The following is a 27730-nucleotide window of genomic DNA, read 5'->3' as shown; positions in this document are numbered from 1 at the left end:
ACTGACCTCCAACTCTGTCCTCTCTCCACAGTCAGAGCTGGCCGATGTCCAGACATAAAAGCCAAGTGCCATCCAGAGCCCACCTATAACTGTTCCAGTGACAGTGACTGCCCCGGGACAAAGAAGTGCTGCAATATATGTGGAAGGACCTGCTGGGACCCGGCACCAGGTACCACCTATTGTGTACATTGTGGGTCAACCGACATCAAAGGAATGCCTCAATTACTTCTCCTAGTATTTTAGCAACACATTTTTTTGACACCAAGAGATTGTTGGTGTCCAAGTAATATTGGTGATTGGGTTATTAACACAGAGTTAGGGGTTAAAGATAATCTATAATGGTTTGGGGTTAATTTGTTATTTATTTATTAAAAATGATTAAAAGCCACGTCTATTCAAGCCAGGGGCGTAACTACAGGGGTTGCAGGGGTAGCAATTGCAACCGGGCCCCATGCTCCAGGGGGCCTGTGTGGCTTCCCTGTACACCTGGATAGGAGGGGCGGCGGGGGGCAGCATGTAGAGAAATCACTGTTCTCCTTTTTCCTTCTGTAGCTGCAGGAGGAAAATGGAGGAGATTGGTTCGTCTGTATTATTGCCTCCGCCACTCCTCCTATCCAGTTCACTTGTGTTCTGCTGTCCCTGGGCCCCTGGATGCTCCCCTGGTCCCCACCCCCCCCCCCCACTGTGCTGCCCAATGCCCAACCCCCCCCCCCCCCCACTGTGCTCCCTTCCCTCTCCTGCCGTCTCCTGCAGGGGATGTGTCACAATAGAGAACCAGGAAGGGGTCAGTAAATATGTAATTTACCAGCTCCTTCCTTTTCTGAATAGACAGAGTCATAGTCAGTGACATTGTAAAAAAATAAAATAAAATGATAAAAAATAATACAATTAAAATACCAAAAAATAAAAACTACTGACACCAGTGGGTGAACTTCCAGGATCGCAAAGGTCACACTTGTGACCGGGCCCTGGCATTCCACCACCGTGGGGAGGCCCCAAGATGGCAGGAAGGGGGCCCACTGCAGAACTTGTGAAAGGGTCCCACTGCAGGACCGTAATAAAGGGCCCCTGCAACGAGAGTAAAGGGCCCCAGGATCAGTAGGAAGAGCCCCAGGCTTGAAGGGAAGGGCCCCGGCCAGGGGTTCAGGGGGCCCTTCATGGTTTCCTGCACCGGGGGCCCTGAAGGTTCTAGTTACGCCTCTGATTCAAGCATTTACTGTGGCAATTTTTAAGACAGGTTTGTTCAAGCATTTACAGTGGAAATTTTTTTTAAAAGCCACATCTATTTAAGTATTTCCAGTGGAATTTTTTTAATTCACCTTTATTTAAGCATTTGCATTGGACACTTTTTTTAAAAGCCAATTTTATTTAAGCATTTACAGTGGCCATTTTTAAAGTCACTTTTATTTAAGCATTTACAGTGAGCATTTTTTTTAATCCACTTTTATTTAAGCATTTACATGGGAAACTTTTTTTAAAAGCCACTTTTATTTAAGCATTTATAGTGGCCATTTTTTAAGTCACTTTTCTTTAAGCATTTACAGTGAGCATTTTTTTAATCCACTTTTATTTAAGTATTTACAATGGACACTTTTTTTAAAGCCACTTTTATTTAAATATTTACAGTGGCCATTTTTAAAGTCACTTTTATTTAAGCATTTACAGTGGCCATTTTTAAAGTCACTTTTATTTAGGCATTTACAGTGAGCATTTTTTTTTAATCCACTTTTATTTAAGCATTTACATGGGAAACTTTTTTTAAAGTCACTTTTATTTAAGCATTTACAGTGAGCATTTTTTTTTAATCCACTTTTATTTAAGCATTTACATGGGAAACTTTTTTTAAAAGCCACTTTTATTTAAGCATTTATAGTGGCCATTTTTTAAGTCACTTTTCTTTAAGCATTTACAGTGAGCATTTTTTTAATCCACTTTTATTTAAGTATTTACAGTGGACACTTTTTTTAAAGCCACTTTTATTTAAGCATTTACAGTGGCCATTTTTTAAAGTCACTTTTATTTAGGCATTTACAGTGAGCATTTTTTTTAATCCACTTTTATTCAAGCATTTACAGTGGACAATTTTTCTAAGCCACTTTTATTCAACCATTTACAGTGGCCATTTTTAAGTCATTTTTAATTAGGCATTTACAGTTTAAGCTGAAAAAAGAGGGGATATGGTGTTGCGCTAAATAAATGATAACAGGATCTGATGAGTTATATACCTAAAAAAAAAAATCACAGACGTGAAAAGCTATAAAAATCAAATAGATGGGTAGAAAAAGTCTTCAAGTGAAGAAAAATAAATTGACACTAGGTGAAATAATGCATAAAGTTAAAAAAAAAAGAATAATCATAGAGTATCCATAAAAACATAAGAACGACTTGAAAAGTAAAGGTGATAAACGGGTGAAGGTGAAACAATAGGTGACCCTTAAATATAAAATGATGTGTGAGAAATCACATGACCAATAAAATGGGAAACAAGCAAACTGTGTATAATCATAAAGTGTCCATTTGGCGTGTAAACATTTGTCAATCCAGAAAGTGAGTCAAATCCAATAAATCCAATAAATCCTGGGATATTGACAATGGAACACCCAATGATCTTTTAGGGGATGGAGTGAATGAATCCCAACAACAGGCATCAAAAAGGATGCAGGGAGAGCCTATCAATATCCCCTGAGGAAGTCACGTGACCATGACGATACATGTTGGGACCTTCAGGATAGACAAACCCGGAAGTGCGGCCGACAGATGAATCTTACACATATTTTAATGCTTGTTTTACTTCACTAAAATGTGAGTTGTATATGTAGCACAATTCCCAGCCAGTTTGCTGGATATGGGTCCCCCTGGGTTACCGCTAGCAACAACAGCACATTCTCCAAGTGTGAGCGCTGAGACAATGACCAGTCCAGTATCTTTGGGTTTTTGTATTTATTTGGTAACTTGGATGGGAGAAGGGATGAGTGGGATACTCCTTTGGCTCAACTGTGCACAAATTGCTAGGGACAATTGAAAATGTCGATTGGCGCTGACTTGACGCTGGCTGGATGCCGGTCAACGCCGGTTAGCTCTGGTTAACGCTGGCTTGCTGCCTGTTAACGCTGAACTGACTTCTGACTGCTTTCCTGACTGAAGAAGTCCTCTTTAAGCTCCCTTAAGCACTCCTTGCTGAGGTAGCTACATGTATACTCTGTTGCACTGCTGAACACTTCAGGGCCCGCACCGGCGTCCTCTTTCCTCTCTCTTATCTTTATGGCTTAGACACTGGCACCCCCTTTCCGAAGCCTTCTCTACTGGTTAGCTGGCTCCCGGATCCCTTTGACCTTCTGGAGTGGTCCCCTCTCCTAGGCAGACCCCTGGGCGGTTTCAAGTACTCACAACACTGTTTTTCCTTGAAACTTCTGCCCAGCAGCTCCACTCGGTCCACAGCACTCTGGATCCCTCTCTGCAGCCCAGCTCAACCTTCGTCTTCTAGGCCGACTGCCCAGGACTCCTTCTCTTGCTCTGACAGGAGGAGAGACAGCCTCCTCCTGGGACTCTGCTTCTCGCCCAAAGACCCCCTGTCACATGCTCCCCTCAGACTTAAATCATCCTAGTGTGCATTGTGGCAAACTCAGCCCACTGAGACAGCTATAAGCCCTGATGTGCTATTGGCTAGGTTTCCTCCACTGTCCAATAAGAGCCCTCATTGGAAACAGTGGGAGACTCAGCAGACTCAACAGATCACACCTGGAAACATGTGACAGCCTAACTAAATGATCAGGCCCCCCTGATAAGCAGACAGGGCCAATATATATGCTCTTTCCTAGCACCTACCTAAGAGGGTGCTACATATACTTTTACTTTTATTAAATGAGTTGTTACCCCTTGTATCTGTCTAAGAAGTCTGGCTATACAGAGGATCTCTCCCCCGTTTCCAACCAGGGAATATTCCATCATTGTCAGTGGATTTGTTTTATGCTGTTGCCTTACAGCAGTAAGGTAAGGGTGTAGTGCACCAGGAGAAGACCTCCTCTACCTGCATCCTTTTTGATGCCTGGTTTTGGGATTCATTCACTTCACCCAGAGTGCTATGGCTTATATTAATGTAAAGCACAGAAGATGCTGCTTTTTGCTGCTCATCTTCTTTCTACAAATCATTTACTGATTATTTTCAATTCTTCCCGTAGAGCCGCTGGGGGTTTGTCCCTGGAAGGATGGCGATCATTCTGGCTCCCTCCAATGTCATTCTGTATTCTGCAGCCGGGATTCAGACTGCAAGATGGGAGAGAAATGCTGTGGCTCCGGAGAAGGACAGTCATGTGTGAAGCCCATTACAGGTAATAAGGGGGGGTCCAAATATGAACATTTACACTCAGTTTACTAATCTAGAACAAGTATGTAGTATTTTTCATAATGAACACTAATTTCAGACAAGAGGCTGTTATTTATTTATTTTTTTTTACCTCTTATGGCCAGTGGTGCTCAAAATTTTTTTTTTGGGGGGGGGGCGCAAACAGAAAAAATGTAATAGGCATTGCTTTGCAGCAAAAAACGCTGTAAAAAGTGTAAGAGGGGCCTTCAGTAATTAAGGTATAAAGGTATTAAGGTACAGAGTGCCCCCTTTCAATGCAGAGATACCTTCAATACAATGAACAGCGTACATGCCCCCTTCAATGCAGAGTTCAGCGTGCGTGGCCCCCTTCAATACAATGAACAGCGTACATGCCCCCTTTAATGCAGAGTTCAGCGTGTGTGCCCCCTTCAATACAATAAACAGCGTACATGCCCCCTTTAATGCAGAGTTCAGCGTGCGTGCCCCCTTCAATGCAGTGAACAGCGCACATGCCCCCTTCAATGCAGAGATCAGCGTGCGTGCCCCCTTCAATACAATGAACAGTGTACATGCCCCCTTTAATGCAGAGTTCAGCGTGCGTGCCCCCTTCAATACAATGAACAACGTACATGCCCCCTTCAATGCAGAGTTCAGCGTGCGTGCCCCCCCCCCGAGAGCAGTGCACTTAACTGGAGCAGCCTGGCAGCGATGGCTTCTCTCGTCTTCAGTCCCAGACTCCCGGCGGGCGGCTTCTTCTCACTCCGGCGATGGCTTCATCAGGCGGCTTCTTTTCACTCCGGCGACGGCTTCGGCGGGCGGCTTCTTCTCACTCCGGCAACGGCTTCTTCTCACTCCGGTGACGGCTTCGGCGGGCGGCTTCTTCTCACTCCGGCGACGGCTTCGGTGGGCGGCTTCTTCTCACTCCAGCGACGGCTTCGGCGGGCGGCTTCTTCTCACTCCGGCAACGGCTTCGGCGGGTGGCTTCTTCTTACTCCGGCAACGGCTTCGGCGGGTGGCTTCTTCTCACTCCGGCGACGGCTTCGGTGGGTGGCTTCTTCTTACTCCGGCAACGGCTTTGGCGGGTGGCTTCTTCTCACTCCGGCGACGGCTTCGGCGGGTGGCTTCTTCTTACTCCGGCAACGGCTTCGGCGGGCGGCTTCTTCTCACTCCGGCGACGGCTTCGGTGGGCGGCTTCTTCTCACTCCGGCAGCGCGTCTTCTCTGGTCCTCCCGCTCCCGCCTCCTCCTCGGCCAATGGCATGGGGTTTGCCATGCGGCCAATCAGGAAGCGAGTATTAGACCGGCATCCTGATTGGCCAGGAGGAGGATCGGTGTGACAATAGCGAATTTTCATTAGCTATTGTCACACAATGGGTGGGCTCTGGGCGCACTGCTCTGCGCCCCGGGACCACCCTTTGCATCACACTATTAGAGCCTCTGGCTCTAATCAGGTGATTAAAAAAAAAACAAAAAACATTAAGCTCAATGCGTCCAGCGCCCTGCATGCAGATTAGGGGGCCGGACGCATTGGATGGGGGGGGGGTGGCGCCCCTGCGCCCTGTATACACCAGCCGCCACTGCTTATGGCTATAAATAGTGTCTGTTATACCAATTAAAAATAATTCTAGGCAGATATAAAAGAGATACAAATGATAGCAGCTCCAGGATCACCTGGACCCAGAGAAAGTGGACTGAATCATACTGGCTATGAGACTGAGGACATCTAGTGGTAGAAAATAAAGTACTGTGGGGGTGGGCAACACAGTGGCTTAGTGGCTAACATGTATTGGCTGGCAGAACTAGGGTTCTTAGTTTGAATCTTGGCCAGGACACTGTCTGCATGGAGTTTGCATGTTCTCCTCTTCATACTCTTGTTTTTTTTCCCACACTCAGCCTTGTAGATTCCTGTCTAAATTGGTCCTAGTATGTGTGTGCAAGTTGGCTATGCACATGTGTTATCACATTCTGCATTCCCATGTAAATGGGGAGGGTTGAGGAAAGATATGGTGACCTAACCCATACAAAAATTCTATGGAAAAGTCTGTCAAGCGTATCAAACATGGTTCCCGGACAGCTGGCCAGAGTCAGATATGACTGAACAGATATCAGACATGCTGTGGGGGAAATATTCAAGTTGAAGGTGATATATAAGCCTTTCTGAACCTTTTTACCCCTAAAATGATTTTCAGATCTCAGGAATACCTTACTAAAACCAATTCATCGGGATCAACAGCAGAAATGTCCCTTACTTTGGTGGTCTGTAAGATAGGGTGACCAGATGTCCCTGGATTGAGGACAAGTCTGTCCCCGGTTTTGTTGATTCAGGGCCGGATTAATGTAGACAGGGCATCCCATGCTGGCTGAGATGCAGACGCCCCCTGCTGGACGATCTCACTGCCGCTCCTGCTGCTGTTCAGTGGAGGAGAGGCAGAACCAAAATTTGACTGTGTGGAGGGCTGAGACCGGGAGATGAGTAGAGGGGGGAGAGGGGTCTGTTTGTACACAGGGGAGGGCAGGGGCAGAGTTTAGCTGTTGTGGGGAAAGAGGTGGCTGCAGAGATAATCAGTGAGAGAAGGGTGCAGAGGAGAGCTATGGATGTGGGGGCAGAAGTGTCCTCTGTGCATAGCAAACCTCTAAACCCTGTACTCTCTGCCTAACACCCTCCTCTATATTATGTAGTCCTGTACCCAGCGCTCTGTGTATTATGTAGTCCTGTACCCAGCGCTCTATGTATTATGTAGTCCTGTACCCAGCGCTCTGTGTATTATGTAGTCCTATACCCAGAGTTCTGTGTATTATGTAGTCCTGTACCCAGCGCTCTATGTATTATGTAGTCCTGTACCCAGCGCTCTGTGTATTATGTAGTCCTGTACCTAGTACTCTGTGTATTATGTAGTCCTGTACCCAGCACTCTATGTATTATGTAGTCCTGTACCCAGTACTCTGTGTATTATGTAGTCCTGTACCCAGCGCTCTATGTATTATGTAGTCCTGTACCCAGCGTTCTGTGTATTATGTAGTCCTGTACCCAGCGCTCTATGTATTATGTAGTCCTGTACCCAGCGCTCTGTGTATTATGTAGTCCTGTACCCAGTACTCTGTGCATTATGTAGTCCTGTACCCAGCGCTCTATGTATTATGTAGTCCTGTACCCAGCGCTCTGTGTATTATGTAGTCCTGTACCCAGCACTCTGTGTATTATGTAGTTGTGTACCCAGCGTTCTGTGTATTATGTAGTCCTGAACCCAGCGCTCTGTGTATTATGCAGTCTTGTGCCATTTGCCAGTTAAAAAAAAAATATATATATATATATATACTGTATATGCCCCTGGATTTAATTTTAAAAATCTGGTCACCTTACTGTAATAATAATGCGACCTTTACAGTGGTAAGAGTGCCACTCCTAACCTTAAACTGGCCTTACACTGGTAGACTGTTGTACAAACAAATCTTGTTCGTACATTCAATAATGCCGTTACATAGTTAGTTCATCTAGTTCAACCAATTAAAAAAAAAAAAAAAAAAGGCTTCACAAATGTTGATCGAAAGTACTTAAAAATTTTGTTTGCTTTCAACATTCGTTTATTGAGTGAATGAAATTTCCTAGACAAAAACCATATTCACAGTTAGTGCCCATTCACACTACCGCGACTTGTCAGGCGACTGGTCAGCCTGACAAGTCGCGGTCCATGCAGTGCTACGGGAACCGTTCTAATAGGAGCAACTCAAGAAAATAGTTCCTGTACTACTTCGGGGCGACATCGGAGCGACTTGCATTGACATTCATTATATGAAGTCCGTGCAAGTTGCGCCGAAGTCGCGGTGCACGGGACTTCACAGGTCACCCCCGAAGTCGTGCCGCGTTAGTGTGAACCGGCACTTAGAATTTTGTTTGTTTGAGAAAATGGTTCCATCCTGCTCTTTTGATTGCCACTGTGATCAAAAACAACTGCCAATTCGACCTTGTTAAGTATTGGAACATCAAACAAACATTTCAAAATTTCAGACAGAAATCTCTGAAAAGATAATTGGTGGCATACTCCTGGCTTTGCCAAGTGGTGTTGGCCCAGGGAGCTATGCTCTATCAATTGGGAGGTCATCAGCTACAGAACATGAAACCCTTAGCATCCCTTGGAGGAACCCTGGTTGGGAATGACTGTATTTTATCATCAAACAAGGACAAATGGGTGACAATGATGGAAGAACACAACTGTCCATGATGATACCTGTGGACCCCTGTATATTGCCATGTTGGGTCCAGTGACACAATTCTGCCCAATCCAACTGAGCTAGTGATTTATCAGCATTAGAACATTATATTGAGCAATTTCTAAAGACGTTCAACCTTGTTGAAGGGTTTGGATTGGTATCCATGCTTTAGGATGACCTGTTTTCAGTAAATACAACCCCAACCAGAGCTGATGGTCATTCAGATAGGGCTATTAGCCCTAATGACCCTATCCAACAACAGGGAGAAATAGGCAATAGCACAGCCAATAGTGCTTAGTCCCAATATTGGAAAAACACCAGGCCAGTGCTCCTGGCAACTGAACAAACACTGTACCTGGGTAGAACTGTTAGGTCCCTTTAAATTGCCCCAGATTTCTATTTTCTCTCCAATGCCATGTCAGTACCTCCATCCTAGGGGTACCATGTTGGCTACAGTTTATTACAAACAAAGATCCTAGGACCATAATGACCATAAGACAAGGTCATTAAACTTCTATAGCCTAGCTCAGCCATTATTAACCAGGGTACCATGGAACCAGAAGATGACCTCCCATTTCGTGGTGGCCTTCACAGTTCTGGGGCAAATGCCACTGGGCAGAGCCAGCAGCAAGGTGCCAATTATCTTTTTACTTCTTTAACGGTGGCATTCTCAACACCCCTGTAAGAGGGACATTCTTCCTACTGACCATCACTGTAAGGAGCATTCTTCTCACTGAATGCCAATGTAAGGAGCATTTTTCCCACTGACCACCAGTTTAGGGGCATTCTTCCCACTGACCACCAATGTAAGGGGCATTCTTCTCACTGACCACCAATGTAAGAGACATTCTTCCCACTGACCACCAATGTAAGAAACATTCTTCCCACTGACCACTAATGTAAGGGACATTCTTCCCACTGATCACCAATGTAAGGAGCATTCTTCCCACTGATCACCAATGTAAGGGACATTCTTCCCACTGATCACCAATGTAAGGAGCATTCTTCTCACTGATCACCAATGTAAGGGGCATTCTTCCCACTGATCACCAATGTAAGGGGCATTCTTCCCACTGATCACCAATGTAAGGAGCATTCTTCCAATTGATCACCAATGTAAGGGACATTCTTCCCACTTATCACCAATGTAAGGAGCATTCTTCCCACTGATCACCAATGTAAGGAGCATTCTTCCCACTGATCACCAATGTAAGGGGCATTCTTCCCACTGATCACCAATGTAAGGGGCATTCTTCCCACTGATCACCAATGTAAGGGACATTCTTTCCACTGACCACCAATGTAAGGAGCATTCTTCCCACTGACAACCAATGTAAGGGACATTCTTCCCACTGACCACCAATGTAAGAAACATTCTTCCCACTGATCACCAATGTAAGGAACATTCTTCCCATTAACCACCGATGTAAGGGACATTCTTCCAATTGACCTCCAATGTACTGTAATTGACCTCCACTGACCACCATTGTAAGGAGCATTCTTCCCACTGACCTCTGATGAATTGGTTTAAGCAGGGGTTCCCCAAGACCTGAAAATTGCTTTAGGGGTTCCTTTGTGTAAAAGAGGTTAAGAAAGTCTCTAGCTTGCTTGGACAATCTGTCAGACAAATCTGCATCAGATTGATTAAGGTTTTCTGATTCCTGAATAACTGCTACCGGTAGTAGACCCATGGTATGTTGGGATGAGCATGGAATCCTGACATTTCAGCAAAATATGTAATTTTATCAAATTGTATGTCAAAATGAAGGAAAGTGATTTTTTTTCTGAGGATTTAAAAGGGTGCAGTGAGTTTTAGGTAGCATCTAAGAGTTATGGATGGTTTTATCATCGAGCAAATGTCGCCATTACAGCAAAGTGAATCATTTCACTGTAAAGTCAAGTTTGAAAAAAAATCATCTGTTCACACCTAGTGTTGTCCTGTTAGCCGCAGTATAAAAATACCTTCCTTCCCTCTGTACTCCCTCTGACATATTAGGCTCATTTCACAGGAAAAATCCATCAGGATAAGTATCCATAGCCTCATAAAAGTGACAGTTATTTTTATCTAGTCCAGCGAGATTTGAAAATACCAGTCACTTAGCTGAGCTAAAGATTCTTATCTTTGCGTAAAGCTTAGTGAATTGAGCCTATTGTCCTGTGTTCCTTGGGAACAACGTTGCTGACTTTCTCTGTCCTCTCTTCACAGTCAGACCTGGAAAATGTCCATCACCTGGTAAAATCCAGTGTGTCAGAGCTACTTTTACCTGCAAAAGTGACAATGACTGTTCTGGAGAACGGAAATGTTGTAATGTCTGTGGCATGAACTGCTGGAACCCAGAACCAGGTATCACTTTTCACTTATATTATTGTCTCTAAAAGTGATTGTAAACCCTCACATATACCCAGTGAAGTGACTGGCCTCAGGTGAGACACAGAGATGACATAAATCCTCCTTCATACTGTATGTTGTACCTGTTTACCTACAACGGTCTTTCCCCTACATCAAGCCTGGACTGGGACAGAAAATAGGCCCGGGCATTTTAACCACTTCTGGACCGGAAGGATTTGCCCCCTTAATGACCAGGCCATTTTTTGCAATTCGACACGGCGTTACTGTAACAGAAAATTGCGCAGTTTAACAACACTGTGCCATAATAAAATTGATGTCCTTTTTTTCCCACAAATAGGGCTTTCTTTTGGTGGTATTTGATCACCTCTGCAATTTCAATTTTTTTACGCTATAAACAAAAGAAGAGCGACATTTCTGAAAAAAAAAAAAAAAACAATATTTCTCACATTCTGCTATATAACTTTCCCCCCAAAAAATGTCATCCTTTTAGGCCAATTTGTATTCTGCTACATATTTTTGGTAAAAAAAAATCGCAATAAGTGTATTTTGATTGGTTTGCGCAAAAGTTAACACGTCTACAAACTAGGGGAAGGATTTATATAATTTATATATATATATATATATATATATTTTTTTTTTTTACTAGTAATGGCGGCGATCTGTGATTTTTAGTGGGACTGCAACATTGCCACTGACAGATCGGATTCCTAACTGACATTTTTGACACTTTTCGGGGACCAGTGACATTACTACAATAATCAGTGCTGATAATATGCACTGTCACTGTAATAATGACACTGGCAGGGAAGGGGTTAACCTAGGGGTGATTAAAGGGTTAAGTGTGAGCCTAGGGGAGTGTTTTCTAACTGTATGGGGGATGGGCTTGTGAAATTACCACAGAGACCTGTGATCCTATATAGAAGGATCACAGGCGCTCTGTGATAATTTCAGAGTGAATAACAGTATGCTGTGTTTACAATAGCAGACCGTCCTTCTCTCTCAGTGGGGAGCGATCGTGGGTGCCGAAGGCAATCGCGCCCGCCGGCCCCATGCATCGGCATCCCCGCTGTCAACACGTGCGTGACCAATGTAGGGCTACGTTGGTTAGCGCAGGAAAGGCAGCTTGCCGCAGTAAATGTGCAGCGGGTGGTCTTAATGTGGTTAAACTGGGAAGCCCATGACATATTTACAGGCCCCTTCCCTACTCTCTATTCTAATGGAGGCAAGAGGGGCCAGGAAAGAGCACAGGGTAGGGGGAGGCAAGACAGCAGGGGGGCGTGAGCACGTGGGAAATAGAGCAGGGGGTGCGTAAAATACAGAGGGGACGTATAGAGAATGGGGGGGGGGGGCGAAGAGCACAGGGGGGCTGGAGAGCAAGATGGGGGGTGGAGAGCAAAGGGAGGGGGGGTGTTAGAGAACGTGGGGGGAGAGTACAGGGAGGCGGAAAGAACTAGGGCTGGAGAGCACTAGGGGGAGAGCACAGGGGGGTCAGAGAGCACTAGGGGAGACCTGAGAGCACAAGGGGGGGCTGAGAGCACAGGGGGGCTGGAAAGCATGGGAGGAGTACTGGGGGGTTGGAGAGTATTGGGGGGGCTGGAGAGCCCAGGGGGTTGAAGAGAGCACAGGGGGGAGCACTGGGGAGTTGGAGAGCACTTGGGGGAGCTAGAGAGCACAGGGGGGCCATTGAGCACTGGTAGGCTAAAGAGCACAGGGGGGCCGAAGAGCACTGGGGTGCTGGAGAGCATGGGGGGCAGAGAGAACTGGGGGGGGCTTGAGAGCACAGGGGGGCATCAGAAAGAAGCTGCATAGGAGGAGCAGCAGGGATTGTCGCATATAGAAGAATCAATCTCTCCATCTTCCTCCTGCAGCCTCTGAATGCCTGCAGGAGGGAGAGCATGAGAAGCAGGTTTTAAGAGGTTGCAGGAGGAAAATAGAGAGACTGATTCTTTTATGCAGCCGTCCCTCCTATTCAGGCCCATAGGGAGCTTACTTTCCCTTTGGTCCAGCGATCCCCTCCCTCCTGATGGTCACAGGTCACCTGACCTGTAGTTACTGCCCCCCTGGCCCGATGGCTAAATTTAACTGGAGGCCTGGCCGGCCAAAGACAGGCCAGATGGGGGCGCATGCTCAAGGAGTAGCCCAGATGCCTTGGGCCCCGCCAGGACATGCCCTATGGTCAGTCCGGGCCTGCCCTACAGCCATTCATAGTGCAGAGTTTACACAGGATCTCTCAGCCCTGCAAAGCGGGGGGCGGAGAGTTACATCAGTAAGGAGAGCTTTGAGAGCTGATTGGAGGGAAGGGGCTTACACCCTCCCATCACCCAGCACACAGGAACAGAGCTGAGTCTGTCAATCACAGGCTGTGCCCTCCCCTGTCACCATTTTTCTTTTGGTGTCAGGGAAACTCATCAGAGGAAGGAGACAGCAGACAGAAATGACACTTAGTGCTCTGGATTGAGTACACACTATATAGGGATATGCTTTGTTCATATTTCAGGTCTAAGGTTTAGAACCACTTTAATGTTGGCAAATCACAGCCCTGCTACACTGTATAGCCAGATAGTGACACCACAATTCAGGATCTTCAGCTCTGCTTTTGCTTTTGTCACGTCCTCGTTTGTAGCCATTGGCACCATCGTGTTTCTTACATTTTGTCCTAAAAAGCCATCACTGACCTCCTACTCTCTCCTCTCTCAGCAGTCAAAGCCGGCCAATGTCCGGACATAAAAGCCAAGTGCCACCCAGAGCCCACCTATAACTGTTCCAGTGACAGTGACTGCCCCGGGACAAAGAAGTGCTGCAATATATGTGGGAGGACCTGCTGGGACCCGGCACCAGGTACTACTTCGTGCGTAAATTGTGGCTCTACAGATATCACAGTATCAAAGGCCAGCCTCAATTACTTCTAGTATTTTAGCAACACATTTTTCCATTGATATTTGAAAAGAACGATGCTTGGGTTATGGCTGCTATGAAAACATGAGTTAGGGGTTAAAGCGAATCTCTAATGGTTTAGGGTCAATTTATTTATTTATTGATTAAAAATGATTAAAACCCACTTTTATTAAAGCCATTACAGTAGTAATTTTTTTAAGCCACTTTAATTAAAGCATTTACAGTTGACAGTTTTTTTCACTTCGTCTGTAGACTGCTTGTTTGAACCCCTCCAGCTCCCAGTGCCTGAAACACTTCCCCATCCAGCCCTCAATGCTTCTCCTGAAATATATACTATATTACCAAAACTATTGGGACGCCTGCCTTTACCCGCACATGAACTTTAATGGCATCCCAATCTTAATCTGTAGGGTTCAATATTGAGTTGGCCCACCCTTTACAGCTATAACAGCTTCATCTCTTCTGGGAAGGCTGTCCACAAGGTTTAGGAGTGTATCTATGGGAATGTTTGACCATTCTTCCAGAAACGCATTTGTGAGGTCAGGCACTGATGATGGACAAGAAGGCGTGGCTCGCAGTCTCCACTCTAATTTATCCCAAAGGTGTTCTATAGGGTTGTGCAGGCCAGTCAAGTTCCTCCACCCCAAACTCGCTCATCCCATGTCTTTATGAACCTTGCTTTGAGAGGTCTTCAGCCACAGCACAAGAAATGCCTAGCATACTCTGGAGGAACCCTGGTTGGGTATGGCTGTATTTTATCATCAAACAAGGACAAATGGGTGACAATGCTGGAAGCACAAAACTTTCCATGATAATATGTGTGCACCCCTGTATATCGCCAAGTTGGGTCTAATGACACCACCCCATAGCTCCAAACTGTCCTTGATTTCGAGGGACTGTCCCTGATTTGGAAAAATGTCCCTCTGTCCCTCTTTCCTATTTATTTGTCCCTAATTTTCGGTCTGATCTATATAGTTGTATATAAAATGCACTATTTATCACTCCAAAGGTGTTTCCCAGTGCTACAAAGTGCTAAAAGTTCCTAATTGCTGCATTTGTAAATTTCAAACGCCAGTATAAAGGAATAGTAGTGGTAAGAAAAAGCACTTGTGGGATTAACCAATATTTTTTTTTATATAATTCTCCTTTAAGGTGGCGTGGCAAGAGTTGTGTCCTATGCCTACATACTTTTGATAATAGGTGTCCCTCGTTCCCATCTCAAAAAGTTGGGAGGTATGCCACCCTGCCACATCCAACTGAGCTAGGGATTTACCAGCATTAGGACATGGTACAGGGATGGTCAGCACTCAGGATGATATCCAAAAAAGGGTATTTCTTTCTTTCAAGAAACATGTACAACAGCATACGCGTTTCGGAAGTTACTCCTTATTCATGGCTGATATGAAACAATATTACTTAACTAAGTGACACTTAATTCGCTTAAAAAAAGTCACATGATAGACTTACACAGGGGAATTAACTTGGAAAAATGCAGAACCCAACATGGTCCAGTGCATTAAATACATTACAGATAATATAAACCAATAGAAAACAACCTACAAAAGCATACATATATTATTCCAAAAAAAGGAATCATCACATTGATGATGTAACTGCCTAGATATTATATTAATAACAAAATGATACGAATAAGAGAATAGAAAAGACACCTACGTTTATCCAGTTTACACCAAAAGTTACTGCTGTTGCGGCTTTCCAGTATATCATGGAGAACAAACTAATTCAATTAAAAAATTCCTGTGACAAATATAATAAAGAGAACTTAACAAAACAGGAGTGAGTTGCAATTTTGAATCTAAAGAAGAATCATAATTTATTTATACGGGAAGCCGATAAAGGTGGTGTGATAGTTATACTTAGCACCGCCCAATATCATCAGGAAGCGTTGAGACAACTGGCCAATACCAATATATTTCACCCATTGCAACAAAATCCCACACAATTGTTTAAATCAGCCCTAATGAATCGATGAAATCGATGGGTATTTTGAGTGAGAAAACTGCTGAATTTTTGGTGGCAATCTGTGCCAATACAGGGACGCTCCATTGTAGAGTGTATTGGTTCCCCGTTGGAACCCCTTAGTGAATGGGTATATCTACATCTGCAAAAGTTTTAGACGAACAGTTTGGGCCTAGCATGAGTTTGGGCCGAACATTGGATGTTCGCCTGTTTGACGAACATCCGAATTGTCGGGGCGTTCGACCATTTGTTTGGCCTGCCAAACACCCCACAATGCACTGGGCTACCACACCTACAGTGCATTAGAAACCCTGATTGGCTGAAGCAATGAAAGCTTTACCCAATCAGGGCACATAGCACTGTCAGAGCCATGATTGGACACTGTCATAATGACTCTCTCCAATCATGGCTCATTGCGCTTAGTCCCACCCCACACTAAAAAAAATATTCTTCCCATAACAGCCATGTGCAGTGTTATATTGGCTTGGAGAGAGATAGAACAGGGCTCTGTTCAGGGCTACTAGCGAGTTAGTGTTGCATTGTAATTCTATTTTGAGTGTAAAGTATCAGTTTAGTGTGAATCTAGTGATAGCGCAGTGTGAGTGTAGTTCGACCATTCATTTTTACTTTAGTGTCAGTTTAGTGTGAATCTAGCGTTAGTTCACTGTGAGCGTAGTGCGACCATTTATTTTTACTTTAGTGTCAGTTAATATGTCAGGGCAGGTTTGCTGCAGTATATTGCAGTGTGTTAGTGCATGGTTACTGCAGTAAATTGCAGTGCGTTAGTGCACGGTTACTGCAGCAAAGTGGAGGGCGTTACTGCACATTTACTGCAGTATATTGCAGGGCGTTAGTGCATGGTTACTGCAGCATAGTGGAGTGCGCTAGTGCACATTTACTGCAATATAGTGCAGGGCGTTAGTGCACGTTTACTGCAGTAAATTGCAGTGCTTTAATGTACAGTTACTGCAGTATATAGCAGCGTGTTAGTGCATAGTACTGGAGTGCGTTAGTGCACGTTTACGGCAATAAATTGCAGTACTTCACTATTTTGAAGTGTGTTAGTGCACTTTTGCCGCAGTATATTAAAGTGCCTTAGTGCAAGTTTACTGCAGTATTTTGAAGTGCGTTAGTTCACTTTTACCACAGTACATAGAGGTGCTTCAGGGCACGTTTACTGCGGTATATTAAAGTGCGTCAGTGCAGTTTTACTGCAGTTTATTGTAGTGTGTCAGTGGAGTGTGTCTGTGTAGTTAGTACTCAAGTTAAAGAACACCAAACACCACTTTCCATTGATTAAAGTGCATCCACGTACACATTTCCCCTTCTATAATACATTTTATTAATAACCCCCCCCCCCCCCTTTCATGTCTGGGAGGCTAACAAGGAGAGGCAGATGTTCCCTTGGCCCATAGAGAGTGTGAGGTTATTAAAAATGATTTTTTCGGGGGAATCATACTTACCTAGGTGAATGCAGAATCGGCCTGATGCTGGATCTGTCCCCCGCCGGCAGTAAGACTGAGAACCGAGAGATCAAACACCACCAATCACCTCTGTGACTGTCAGTCAATGGCTTCCTGCTCTACCCCTCCCCCCTCACCCTCACTTCAGCGCTGGGCTATGGAGGGGGCGGGAGCGGCTGACTCAGGCTCTAAGCGGTTGGCCGGTCCAGGCATGTAGGCAGGTCCTAACCATATGGTCGCAGTCTTTCCTGAGCCTGGACCGGCTCTGTGTTGTCAGCCGACAGCATTCTTGAGCTACGGGAGGATTTACTCTCTAGCACTTACCCTGAAAAATCTAGATCTAGGGTGAAATCTAGAAAAAATGGGGGGATTCATTTTGTCACCACTTACTCTGTAAAGTATAATAAAATAGAAAAATATACCCATTTTGTACACAGATAAGGCATTATATAACATTTTGTCCAAAGGTGTCGCAGGTCTCCCACTTTGCTCTCGATGTTGGCACCTGGTCATGTCATCAAAAGAACCTGTCTTTCTTACCCAGGATCATTTAGCTGTGGGGTCAATATGTCTAAATACTGCAGGATTCATAGCTTAAGTAAAAATTCTACATCTTTTGCCACAGGTGAATCCTATAAAATTGCGGTACATTAATTGTGGCCATGTGGAATATTTGGTTCAATGTGACAAATGCAGAATACAATACGTGGGCCACACTATACGGTCTTTACCTACACGCATCTCAGAGCACTACTGTGATGGTTTCAAACTTAATGCAAGAAATATCCCCAATATGTCCAGACACTTTAGGGACATACATAAGGGAGAAATGTCTTCTTTTTTGTTTTGTAGTATAGAGAGTCTTGCCTGCAGATAGGGGCAGTGATAGACATCATAGACTTATAGAACGTGAAGTATATTGGATTTACAGAATGCAGAAAAGTATCCCACAAGGATTGAACCATAGGTGAAATGTAGATCTTTTTCTCAAATTATAGAATCAGTAATGTGTCTTTTCTTTTCTCACTTTGTCTTGTTACTAAAATAGTATCTAGGCACTTACATCTCCATGAAGGCACCCATCAATGTGATGATTCCATATTTTGGAATATTATAATCTATGTATGCTTTTGTATGTTGCTTTCTATTGGTTCATACACTGCTCCAAAATACAGTATTAAAGAAACACCTTAAAGGAACACTTTGAAAAAACATTAGATCTCAATGGGGAAAAATATCATGCTGGATATCTATATTGGTATGGACTGGGTAATGTGCTAGGAACCAAAGGATGCCACATCGTTTGATGGAAATAAAAGGTATCACCTTACAGAGGGTTGAATTTCAAAGACACCCCAAAAATCAAAGTGAAAAATTGATGCAGCAAGCTAGTCTTTTTTGCTGAAATTTCATTGCAGCAACTCAAAATGGTACTCAGTAGTTTGTATGACCTCCACGTACTTGTACACATGCCTGATAACAGATAATGTAAAAGAATTCCGCGCAAAGTGGATAAGTTAATTAAAGAAACTAATTGGCTGCAGCCTACCCCAAAAATATAGTATAAAGCTATATTTAGGTATTAGAAAGTGATAGGGTATATTGGCGCTGCCAAAATGTAAGAATGGGTATATGGGAGAAGCAATGATCCTTATAAACACTAAGCAAATGTAGTAGTACACCACACTTAAGCCACAAATAATGCTTGGTAAACGTCTATCAGTTATAGGTAATTTGTGCTATACCAATAAATAGGTTAAAGCTGCAGACATTAATTGAGATAAACCATTAATAAATAGTAAAGTGTAAACCTTAATGTGACTGAAAGCAGTACCTTGAAACCAGTAAATAAAGTGCAAGTTATTATCTGTGATCAAACGTAGTATATCTTGAGGTATAAAATAAATTAAGGTGACTTGTGTAAAAAGTATAAATATTTTAAACACTAGGTGGCAGTGATGGTGTTATATAAATATCCAGGTGAGAGATATAATAATTAAATACATATATAGTGGATTGTGCCGAGTGAATAAAAGAGTGAAATAAAAAGATATATTTGGATAGATGATAAAAATATCTAGAAAGTTCCCAGGTGTTAGTATAAATATGTGATAACTGGTGATGGAATAAATTAATCACTAAATGTTCCAAAAAAGTCCGTAATAAATACTTGGTAGAAAAAGTCCAGAAATGCAATATATATATAATAAATATCTCAAGGTGCAACAATAGTGCAAACAAAGTGCCAAAAAAGTCTCTTAAAAGAGAGAAGTAAGTTCCAGTGATGGATTCAAGATGTGGGTGCTGGGTGAGGAAAATCCGTGCTCCCCTCTCAATACAGCCCGCACTCACCAGAGAGCGGCACCCCTACAGGGGTAACCAGCGTTGGATTTTGGGGAAAAACCCTCGGTAAAACCTCGGTTGTGCTCTCCAATCCTCCTGGGGTTGGTCTTACTTCCTCTCTCCAGTGATTAGGTAAACAAGCGGTAAGCAATAAGGGATATCAGGGGCAGCTCTCCAAATGTTGTGAACGGTATCCGATGGTATGTAGATAAAAGACACTAATATAGTGATGTACCGTTTAAAATAGTACAGTTTATTAGCAGGTATTTAAAAGTACTCACATTTAAAAGCATGTAACAGAATCCGTAGGTGAGTAGGGACCGCAAACCCCTCGTGCGCCTCACCAACCGGATGTGCGTTTCACAGGGCGGAACTGACGTACCTACGCTCTACACGTTTCGTCATCAAACTGACGTCATCAGGAGCAGCGTAAGGCTATGTGAGTCCCGCTCTATATAAATACTAGTAGGTTACCCGGCAACCGGAAACAACATCCAATCCGAATTTCTTGCCGATGCGTCATCGGTTGTCAGGCAGATTTCAAACATGTGTTTTTAGAGGAAAACTTAAATTAAAATAGTAGACTCCACCTCCTTGTTTCCTTTAACTAATGGGTGTAAGTTCGGGAATGAGGTCACTAGTTGCTAGGTAACTACCTCATATATGGATTAGTCTCTTACTTGGCCGTGGATGGTAGTATTATTCGGCTTAATGCTAGAATGGCTCTAGTGACTCAGGGACCGATCGGTCTCCATAAAGAGGAAACATCATGTGCGTTCAATTTATGACTATGAATATGCAATTCGTATCCAGAGTAAGGCATGTACATGAACAGACATTAACGATTTATATGTAAAAATAAATTAAATTAATTATAATTCGGAAGAAAATCTTTTTTAAAAACATGGGTAAAGTGCCTTAAAATACACTGTATACTGAACCTGGGGCATGATTAATTTCTTAGTGGTACATGGAAATAAATGATAAATTAATAGATCTCTATTAATATGGAGGAGATCTGGACATTTTTATGCTAATGTTCATTAAAATTAATATTAAAAATCCTAAAACTAAAAACCAGAGGATATTGGAAAATGAAAATATGATTAAATGGAATAATAATTTATACAGGGATTTGTATATGAAGGAAATCTGGACATTTTTGTACTAATGTTCATTAAAATTAATATTAAAAATCCTAAAACTAAAAACCAAAGTATATTGGGATATGAAAATATGATTAAATAGAATAATAAATTATACAAGGATTTGTATAGGAATCAGAATAAATTTGTGTAGTTCTTTTTAGGTTTGTGTGTCTATGTATGGTCCATGGTGGGACTATGCACCATGGATCCATACCATACACAGCTCAAATTAATATTCCTGTGGTCAAGTAACCTACTAGGCACTCTCCTAATACATATATGATATTACACTCAACCATACTAAATATTTAATCAACCCAAAAAAAAAAAAATTCTAAAAAGGTACCACAGTCTATGACAATTCGAGATAATTAGACAGGAAATGCATTTACATGGTGTTATATAAGGACCATATATGTTATTGGAAACTTGTTTCAGGAAATGGAATATAGGAAGGAATCTGTGTGGTAATAATAATTTTTCAAAAAATAATAAATAGATCTGGTAATAATGCAACAAGTGTGTGTCTCTATATATAGAGGGAAGCCATATAGTGAAAGCAGAATATTGGACACTGTTGATTTTGCAGAACCTGCAGTAGTTCTTGGGGGGCCCATTGGAATAAGAGTTGATAACGTCAGGGCATCCTCCTAATGAGATGACGGATGGTGTCCTGGGGTATTTCCTCTCAGATCTGGATCAGGGCATCACTGAGCTTCTGAACAGACTGAGGTGCAATCTGGCGGCGTTGGATGGATCGAAATATAATGTCCCAGAGGTGTTCTATTGGAATAAGATCAGGCGAGCATGGGGGCCATTCAATGGTATCAATTCCTTCATCCCCCATGAACTGGCTGCATACTCTTGCCACATGAGGTCAGGCATTGGGGGGCACCAGGTAGAGCCCAGGACCCACTGGCAATGGGTCTGACAATGGGTCTAAGGATTTCATCCCAATACCTAAAGGCAGTCAGGTTGCCATTGTCTAGCCTGTAGAGGTCTGTGCGTCCCTCCATGGATACGCCTCCCCAGACCATCACTGACCTACCACCAAACTGGTCATGCTGAACGATGTTACAGGCAGCATAAAATTCTACATGGCTTTTCCAGACCCTTTCACGTCTGTCACATGTGCTCAGGGTGAACCTACTCTCATCTGTGAAAAGCACAGGGCACCAGTGTTGGACCTGCCAATTCTGGTGTTCAATGGCAAATGCCAATCAAGCTCCTGGGTGCTGGGCAGTGAGCACAGGACCCACTAGAGGATGTCAGGCCCTCAGGCCACCCTTATGAAGTCTGTTTCTAATTGTTTGGTCAGAGACATTCACACCAGTGGCCTGCTGGAGGTCATTTTGTAGGGCTCTGGCAGGGCTCATCCTGTTCCTCCTTGCACAAAGGAGCAGATACCGGTCCTGCTGATGGGTTAAGGACCTTCTATGGCCCTGTCCTGCTCTCCTAGAGTAACTGCCTGTCTTCTGGAATCTCCTCCATGCTCTTGAGACTGTGCTGGGAGACACAGCAAACCTTCTGGCAATGGGACGTATTGATGTGCCATCCTAGAGTAGTTTGACTGCCTGTGCAACCTCTATAGGGTCCAGGTATCGCCTCATGCTACCAGTAGTGGTGTATTTAGGTTTTGTGCTACCCTAGGCCTGACTAAACTTGTGCACCCCCTAATTTAAATATGACCCACCCCTTCCTGTTTATGACCCGCCCTGTCATCTGTAAACCACAGACCACAACCACAGTCTATCGGTGCCCATCAGTGTAGCCTTATCAGTGCAGCCTCATCAGTTCCCATAAGTTCAGCCTCATCAGTGCCCATCAGTGCAGCTTTATCAATGCAGCCTCATCAGTGCAGCATATCAGTGTGGCAATCAGTACAGCCCCATCAGTGGCCACCAGTGCAGTCTATCTGTGCATCATATCAGTGCCCATCAGTGCTGTCTCATCAGTACAGCTTATCAGTGCCACCTCATCAGTGGCCATCAACGCAGCCTCATCAGTGGCCATCAGTGCAGTCTATTAGTGCCCATCAGTGCAACATAGCAGTGCTCATCAGGGCAGCATATCAGTGCAGCCCCATCAGTGAAGCTTATCAGTGCTGCCTCGTGCCCATCAGTGCAGCCTCATCAGTGCTGTATATCAGTGTTGCCTTATCAGTGCAGCCTCATTAGTGCACATCAGTGCAGTTTATCAGTACCCACATTGCTGCCTCATCAGTGGCTATCAGAGCAGCCTATTAGTGCACATCAGTGCAGCATATGCATATAAGTGCCCATCAGTGCAGCATATCAGTGCCCATCAGTGAAGCCTATTAGCGCCCATCAGTGCAGCATTTCAGTGGCCATCAGTGCAGCATATCAGTCCTGCCTTATCAGTGCAGCCCCATCAGTGCAGCTTATCAGTGCCACCTCATCAGTGGCCATCAGTGCAGCCTTATCAGTGCCCATTTAAACAGTCTTATGTAACTGGATTAGTACGATTATTCCTTTCTTTTAAGATATTTGGACTTGTGTTTGCTGCCACTGATTGTAATCATAGAATTATTTCACTTATTTGTATAATGAATAGGAAGTCCAGAGTCATTATACAAACAAGTGAAATAATCAGTGGCAGCAAACACAAGTCCAAATATCTTATAAGATAGGAGTAATCTTACTAACCCAGTGACATATTGTGATAGTACAAATGAGATGAGCCGGTCCAAAATATTGTTGCCATCATATACAAATAAAAGTCTTATTTGTATATGATGCAATTCAATATGCTCGCTCAAGGACAAGGATGTTTAAAGAAATGAAATTATATTATTGACATGATGCCTGCCATACCTGGGGGCAGAGGAGGGTAGGTGGAGCATTAGGCTGCAGTGCCACACTTATTAGCATTGGCGGCCATTGGGCCTGTTGTATTAAGTGTGATTGGCGGCCTGCGGTCTGTCCGAATGTCCTCACCGGCAGGTATTATCATACCAGCAGGTAGCAGTGTGTCCGCTTTATGGGGGTGCCAGACTGATTTTCCTCCTGGACCCTGTTCTGCGGCCCAATTCGCCCCATAAAACTGGCACTATACTAAAAGTGGAGCGCAAGACGGAGGGGACCATTTTCGTGCAGGAGTCGGGAGAAGGCTGTTTTTTTTTTTTCATGCTCATGCTTTTTTGCTGCCCCCCTGCAAAGTGCTGCCCTAGGCCTGGGTCTTGTCGGCCTAGGCCAGGATACAGCACTGGCTACCAGTAGTGACACTGACCCTAGCCAAATGCACAACTAGTGAAAAACAGTCTGAAAAGATGAGTAGGGAAAAAAATGGCAGTGGTCTCCACCTGTAAAACCATTCCCGTTTTGGAGGTCGCCTAATTGTTGCCCATCTAGTGCACCTGTTTTTAATTTCACTGAATAACAACCCCCTCTGCTACTTAATTGAGCAGATCAATATCCCCGGAGTTAAATTGACTTGATGCTATACTCTGATTAAAAAGTGTTCCTTTCATTTTTTATGAGCAGTGTATTATCTGTAATGTGTTTAAGTGACCATGTCGGGTTTTCCATTTTGTAATTTTAATTTACCTGTGTACTTTTTTAAATCTATTTAACCACTTTACCGCTGAGTACTGGAATAGTACTGCGGCAAAGTGGCACGATCCCGTCTGACGACGTAGACCTACGTCGCCAGACTCCTCCCCCTGTAGGCGGCGCTCGCGCACCGCCGGAGGCGCGCTCCCGCTGTTTTCATTCACAGCGGGAGTCGGGCCAGGGGAGGAGCGGCGGCGATCGCCGCTGCTCTGCCCCGATCGTCGGGGAATCTAGTTTGGAGATCCGCCCGCCTGTGTAAACAGAGCGGGCGGATCTCCTAAGTGACAGGGAGTGACAGATCGGAGTATTCAGCATAGCTGAACATCCGATCTGTCCCTGTCTCACACAGTCACCCCCCCCCCCCCCACACATCAGTAAGTACCAGGCATACATTAACCCCTCCCTCTCAAATAAAATTAACCCCTTCCCTGCCAGTGTCATTTTTACAGTAACAGTGCATATATATAGCACTGATTACTGCAGTAATGTCACTGGTACCCCCAAAAGTGTCAAAAATCTCAGTCAAGGGTCTGATCTGTCCGCCGCAATGTCGCAGTCCCGCAAAAAAAAATCACAGATCGCCGCCATTACTCGTTAAAAAAAAAAACACCAAAAATAACATAAATCTTTCCCTTTGTTAGTAAACGCAATAACTTTTGCGCAAACCAATCAAAATACGCTTATTGCGATTTTTTTTACCAAACATGGGTAGCAGAGAACAAATTGGCCAAAATTTTAAAAAAAAATGGGTTTTTACATCTTTTTTGGGGGGAATTTCATATAAAAAAATGTGAAAAATATTGTTATTTTTTCAAAATAAACGCTCTTTTTTTGTTTATAGCGCAAAAAGTAAAAATCGCACAGGTGATCAAATACCACCAAAGGAAAGCTCTGTTTGTGGGAAAAAAAGGACGTCAATTTCGTTTGGGTACGGCGTCGCACGACCGCGCAATTGTCAGTTAAAGTCGCACAGCGCCGAATCGCAAAAAGTGGCCCAGACGTAAGACAGCAAAATGCTCTAGTGGTAAAGTGGTTAAGTGTTACCTATATTGTTTCATATCAGCCATGACTAAGGACTAACGTCTGAAACGCAGAGGCTGTTTTTTGTAGTGTTGTACATGTTTCTTCAATAAAGCAATACCTTTTTTGGATGTAATCCTAAATGCCGACCATCTCTTTTCTTTTCCTGATGCCCCCATTCAACAACAGGGATGAACTGGTTTAGTGCCGGTTCACATATGTGCGGCTGCGGCGATCGCATATAATATCGGAGCGCACTGCTCCTTCATTACATGCGATCGGCTGTGCGGTGTGAATTCAGCCATACACTTTGTATGGCTAAATTCGCACTGCACCCGCAGTAAAGTCGCACATGACCCTTTTTTTGAGCCGCATCAGGATCGGATCGCACAGCGGTTCACACTTTTGCGATCCGATCCTGTGCGAACTGTAAGATCGCACTGCGATATGCGATCAAACTGGGGGTGTCGTTAAGATTACGTTAACACCCCCAGCGTATTGCATATGGCAGTGTGAACTGCCAAGGGTGCGTTTGCGATGCGGGAACAGGCTGCGAATTCGCAGCCTTCCCGCATCGCATAAGTTTGAACCGAGCCTTAAAGCGGTAGTATCCCACTTTTTCACACTTTTACCTACAGGTAAGCCTATAATAAGGCTTACCTGTAGGTACAAATAATATCTCCTAAACCGGCACGGTTTAGGAAATATTTACAGTGCATGCAGCCGCTCTCGTGAGCGGCGCATGCGCTCTGAAGGTCCGGGGGGACCTTCAATTAATTTGCCGGGAGCTTGCCGGAAAATCACTCCCGCGCGCATGCGCGGGAGTGACATCATCGCGGCTCCGGCCAATCACCGCGCTGGAGCCGTTTCTTCCGGCCAATCACCGCGCCGGAGCTGCCGAACCCGGAAGAGACGGCGAGGGATCATGGCAGCGCCCGCAGCGATGTCCGGGGGTCCGTGTCGAGGCTTCGTTCTAAGGTAAGTTACACATAATGGGCTAGTATGCGATGCATACTAGCCCATTATGCCTTTGTCTTGCAGGTTTTTTTTTTTTTTTTTCTAGGGTTTACAACCGCTTTAAGGTTTCCCAAAGAAATCTAAAAATAACAACCACTGAGCTGAGGTAAAGATCCTTATCTATGTGTAAAGCTTAGTGAATTGAGCCTATTGTCCTGTGTTCCTTGGGTAAAACGTTGCTGACTTTCTCTGTCCTCTCTCCACAGTCAGACCTGGAAAATGTCCATCACCTGGTAAAATCCAGTGTGTCAGAGCTACTTTTACCTGCAAAAGTGACAATGACTGCTCTGGAGATAAGAAATGTTGTAATGTCTGTGGCATGAACTGCTGGAACCCAGAACCAGGTATTACTTTTCACTTATATTACTGTGTCGTAAAGAGGTTGTAAACCCTCACATATAGCCAGTGAAGTGACTGGCCTCAGGTGGTACACAGAGATGAAACAAAGCCTCCAATATAAGTTGTACCTGTTTATCTACAACCATATTTCCCCTACATCCATTCAAAGTGCAGAATTTACACAGGATCGCTCAGCTCTGAAAAGCAGGGGGTGGAGAGCTGAAGTTACATCAGTAAGGAGAGCCCTGATAGCTGATTGGAGAGAAGGAGTACACCTCCCTCCACACAGCACACAGGAACAGAGCTGGTTCTGTCAATCAGGTGGAGATTCCTCCCCTGTCACCATTTTTCTCTTGGTGTCAGGAAAACCCATCACAAGTGACTCATGCTGATAGCAGAGGAAGGAGGCAGCAGACAGAAATGACACTTAGTGCTCTGGATTGAGACAAGTACTCACTATAGAGGGATATGCTTTGTTCATATTTCATGTCTGAGGTTTACAACCACTCTAAAGCTGGCCAATCACAGCCCTTCTACACTGTATAGCCAGATAGTGACACCACTATGCAGGATCTTCAGCTCTGATGTTTCTTTTTTCACGTCCTAGTCTGTAACCTGCTCATTGGCACCATCATGTTTCACAAATTCTGTCCTCTTTCAGCAGTCAAAGCTGGCCAATGTCCGAACATAAAAGCCAAGTGCCATCCAGAGCCCACCTATAACTGTTCCAGTGACAGTGACTGCCCCGGGACAAAGAAGTGCTGCAATATATGTGGGAGGACCTGCTGGGACCCGGCACCAGGTACTACTTCTTGCGTAAATTGTGGCTCTACAGATATCACAGTATCAAAGGACTACCTCAATTACTTCTCCTAGTATTTTAGCAACAAATTTTTCTATTTATATTTGAAGAGATTGCTGGTGTCAAAGTAATATCAATGCTAACAGAGTTAGGGGTCAAAGGAAATCTATAATGGGTTAAGGTCAATTTATTTATTTAATAATATGTATTAAAATACACTTTTATTAAAGCATTAACAGTGGACAATTTTTACAATTCCATGTCTATAG

General features: G+C 44.0%; 1 protein-coding gene across 6 annotated transcripts in view; it reads left to right on the top strand.

Moving 5' to 3' along the window:
- LOC309550885 (uncharacterized protein) overlaps positions 1 to 27730 on the top strand; it is a 54728-nt gene that overhangs the window by 12657 nt on the left and 14341 nt on the right. For 2 of the 6 annotated variants that reach the window (XM_082251267.1, XM_082251265.1), the window contains exons 3-7: positions 32 to 169; positions 4179 to 4328; positions 10739 to 10876; positions 13580 to 13720; positions 26527 to 26664. In XM_082251267.1, coding sequence (XP_082107393.1) covers positions 32 to 169; positions 4179 to 4328; positions 10739 to 10876; positions 13580 to 13720; positions 26527 to 26664 — 705 coding nt within the window. Of the gene's footprint in view, positions 1 to 31; positions 170 to 4178; positions 4329 to 10738; positions 10877 to 13579; positions 13721 to 26526; positions 26665 to 27320; positions 27462 to 27730 lie in introns of all 6 variants that reach the window. The other 4 variants (XM_082251263.1, XM_082251264.1, XM_082251262.1 and 1 more) reach the window with 4 other exon arrangements.

Source organism: Pelophylax lessonae (assembly GCF_965119305.1).
Source record: "Pelophylax lessonae genome assembly, chromosome: 3".
Classification (NCBI taxonomy): Eukaryota; Metazoa; Chordata; class Amphibia; order Anura; family Ranidae; genus Pelophylax; species Pelophylax lessonae.
The sequence above is the reverse complement of the archived record's forward strand: the minus strand, read 5'-3'. Positions and strand labels throughout refer to the sequence as shown.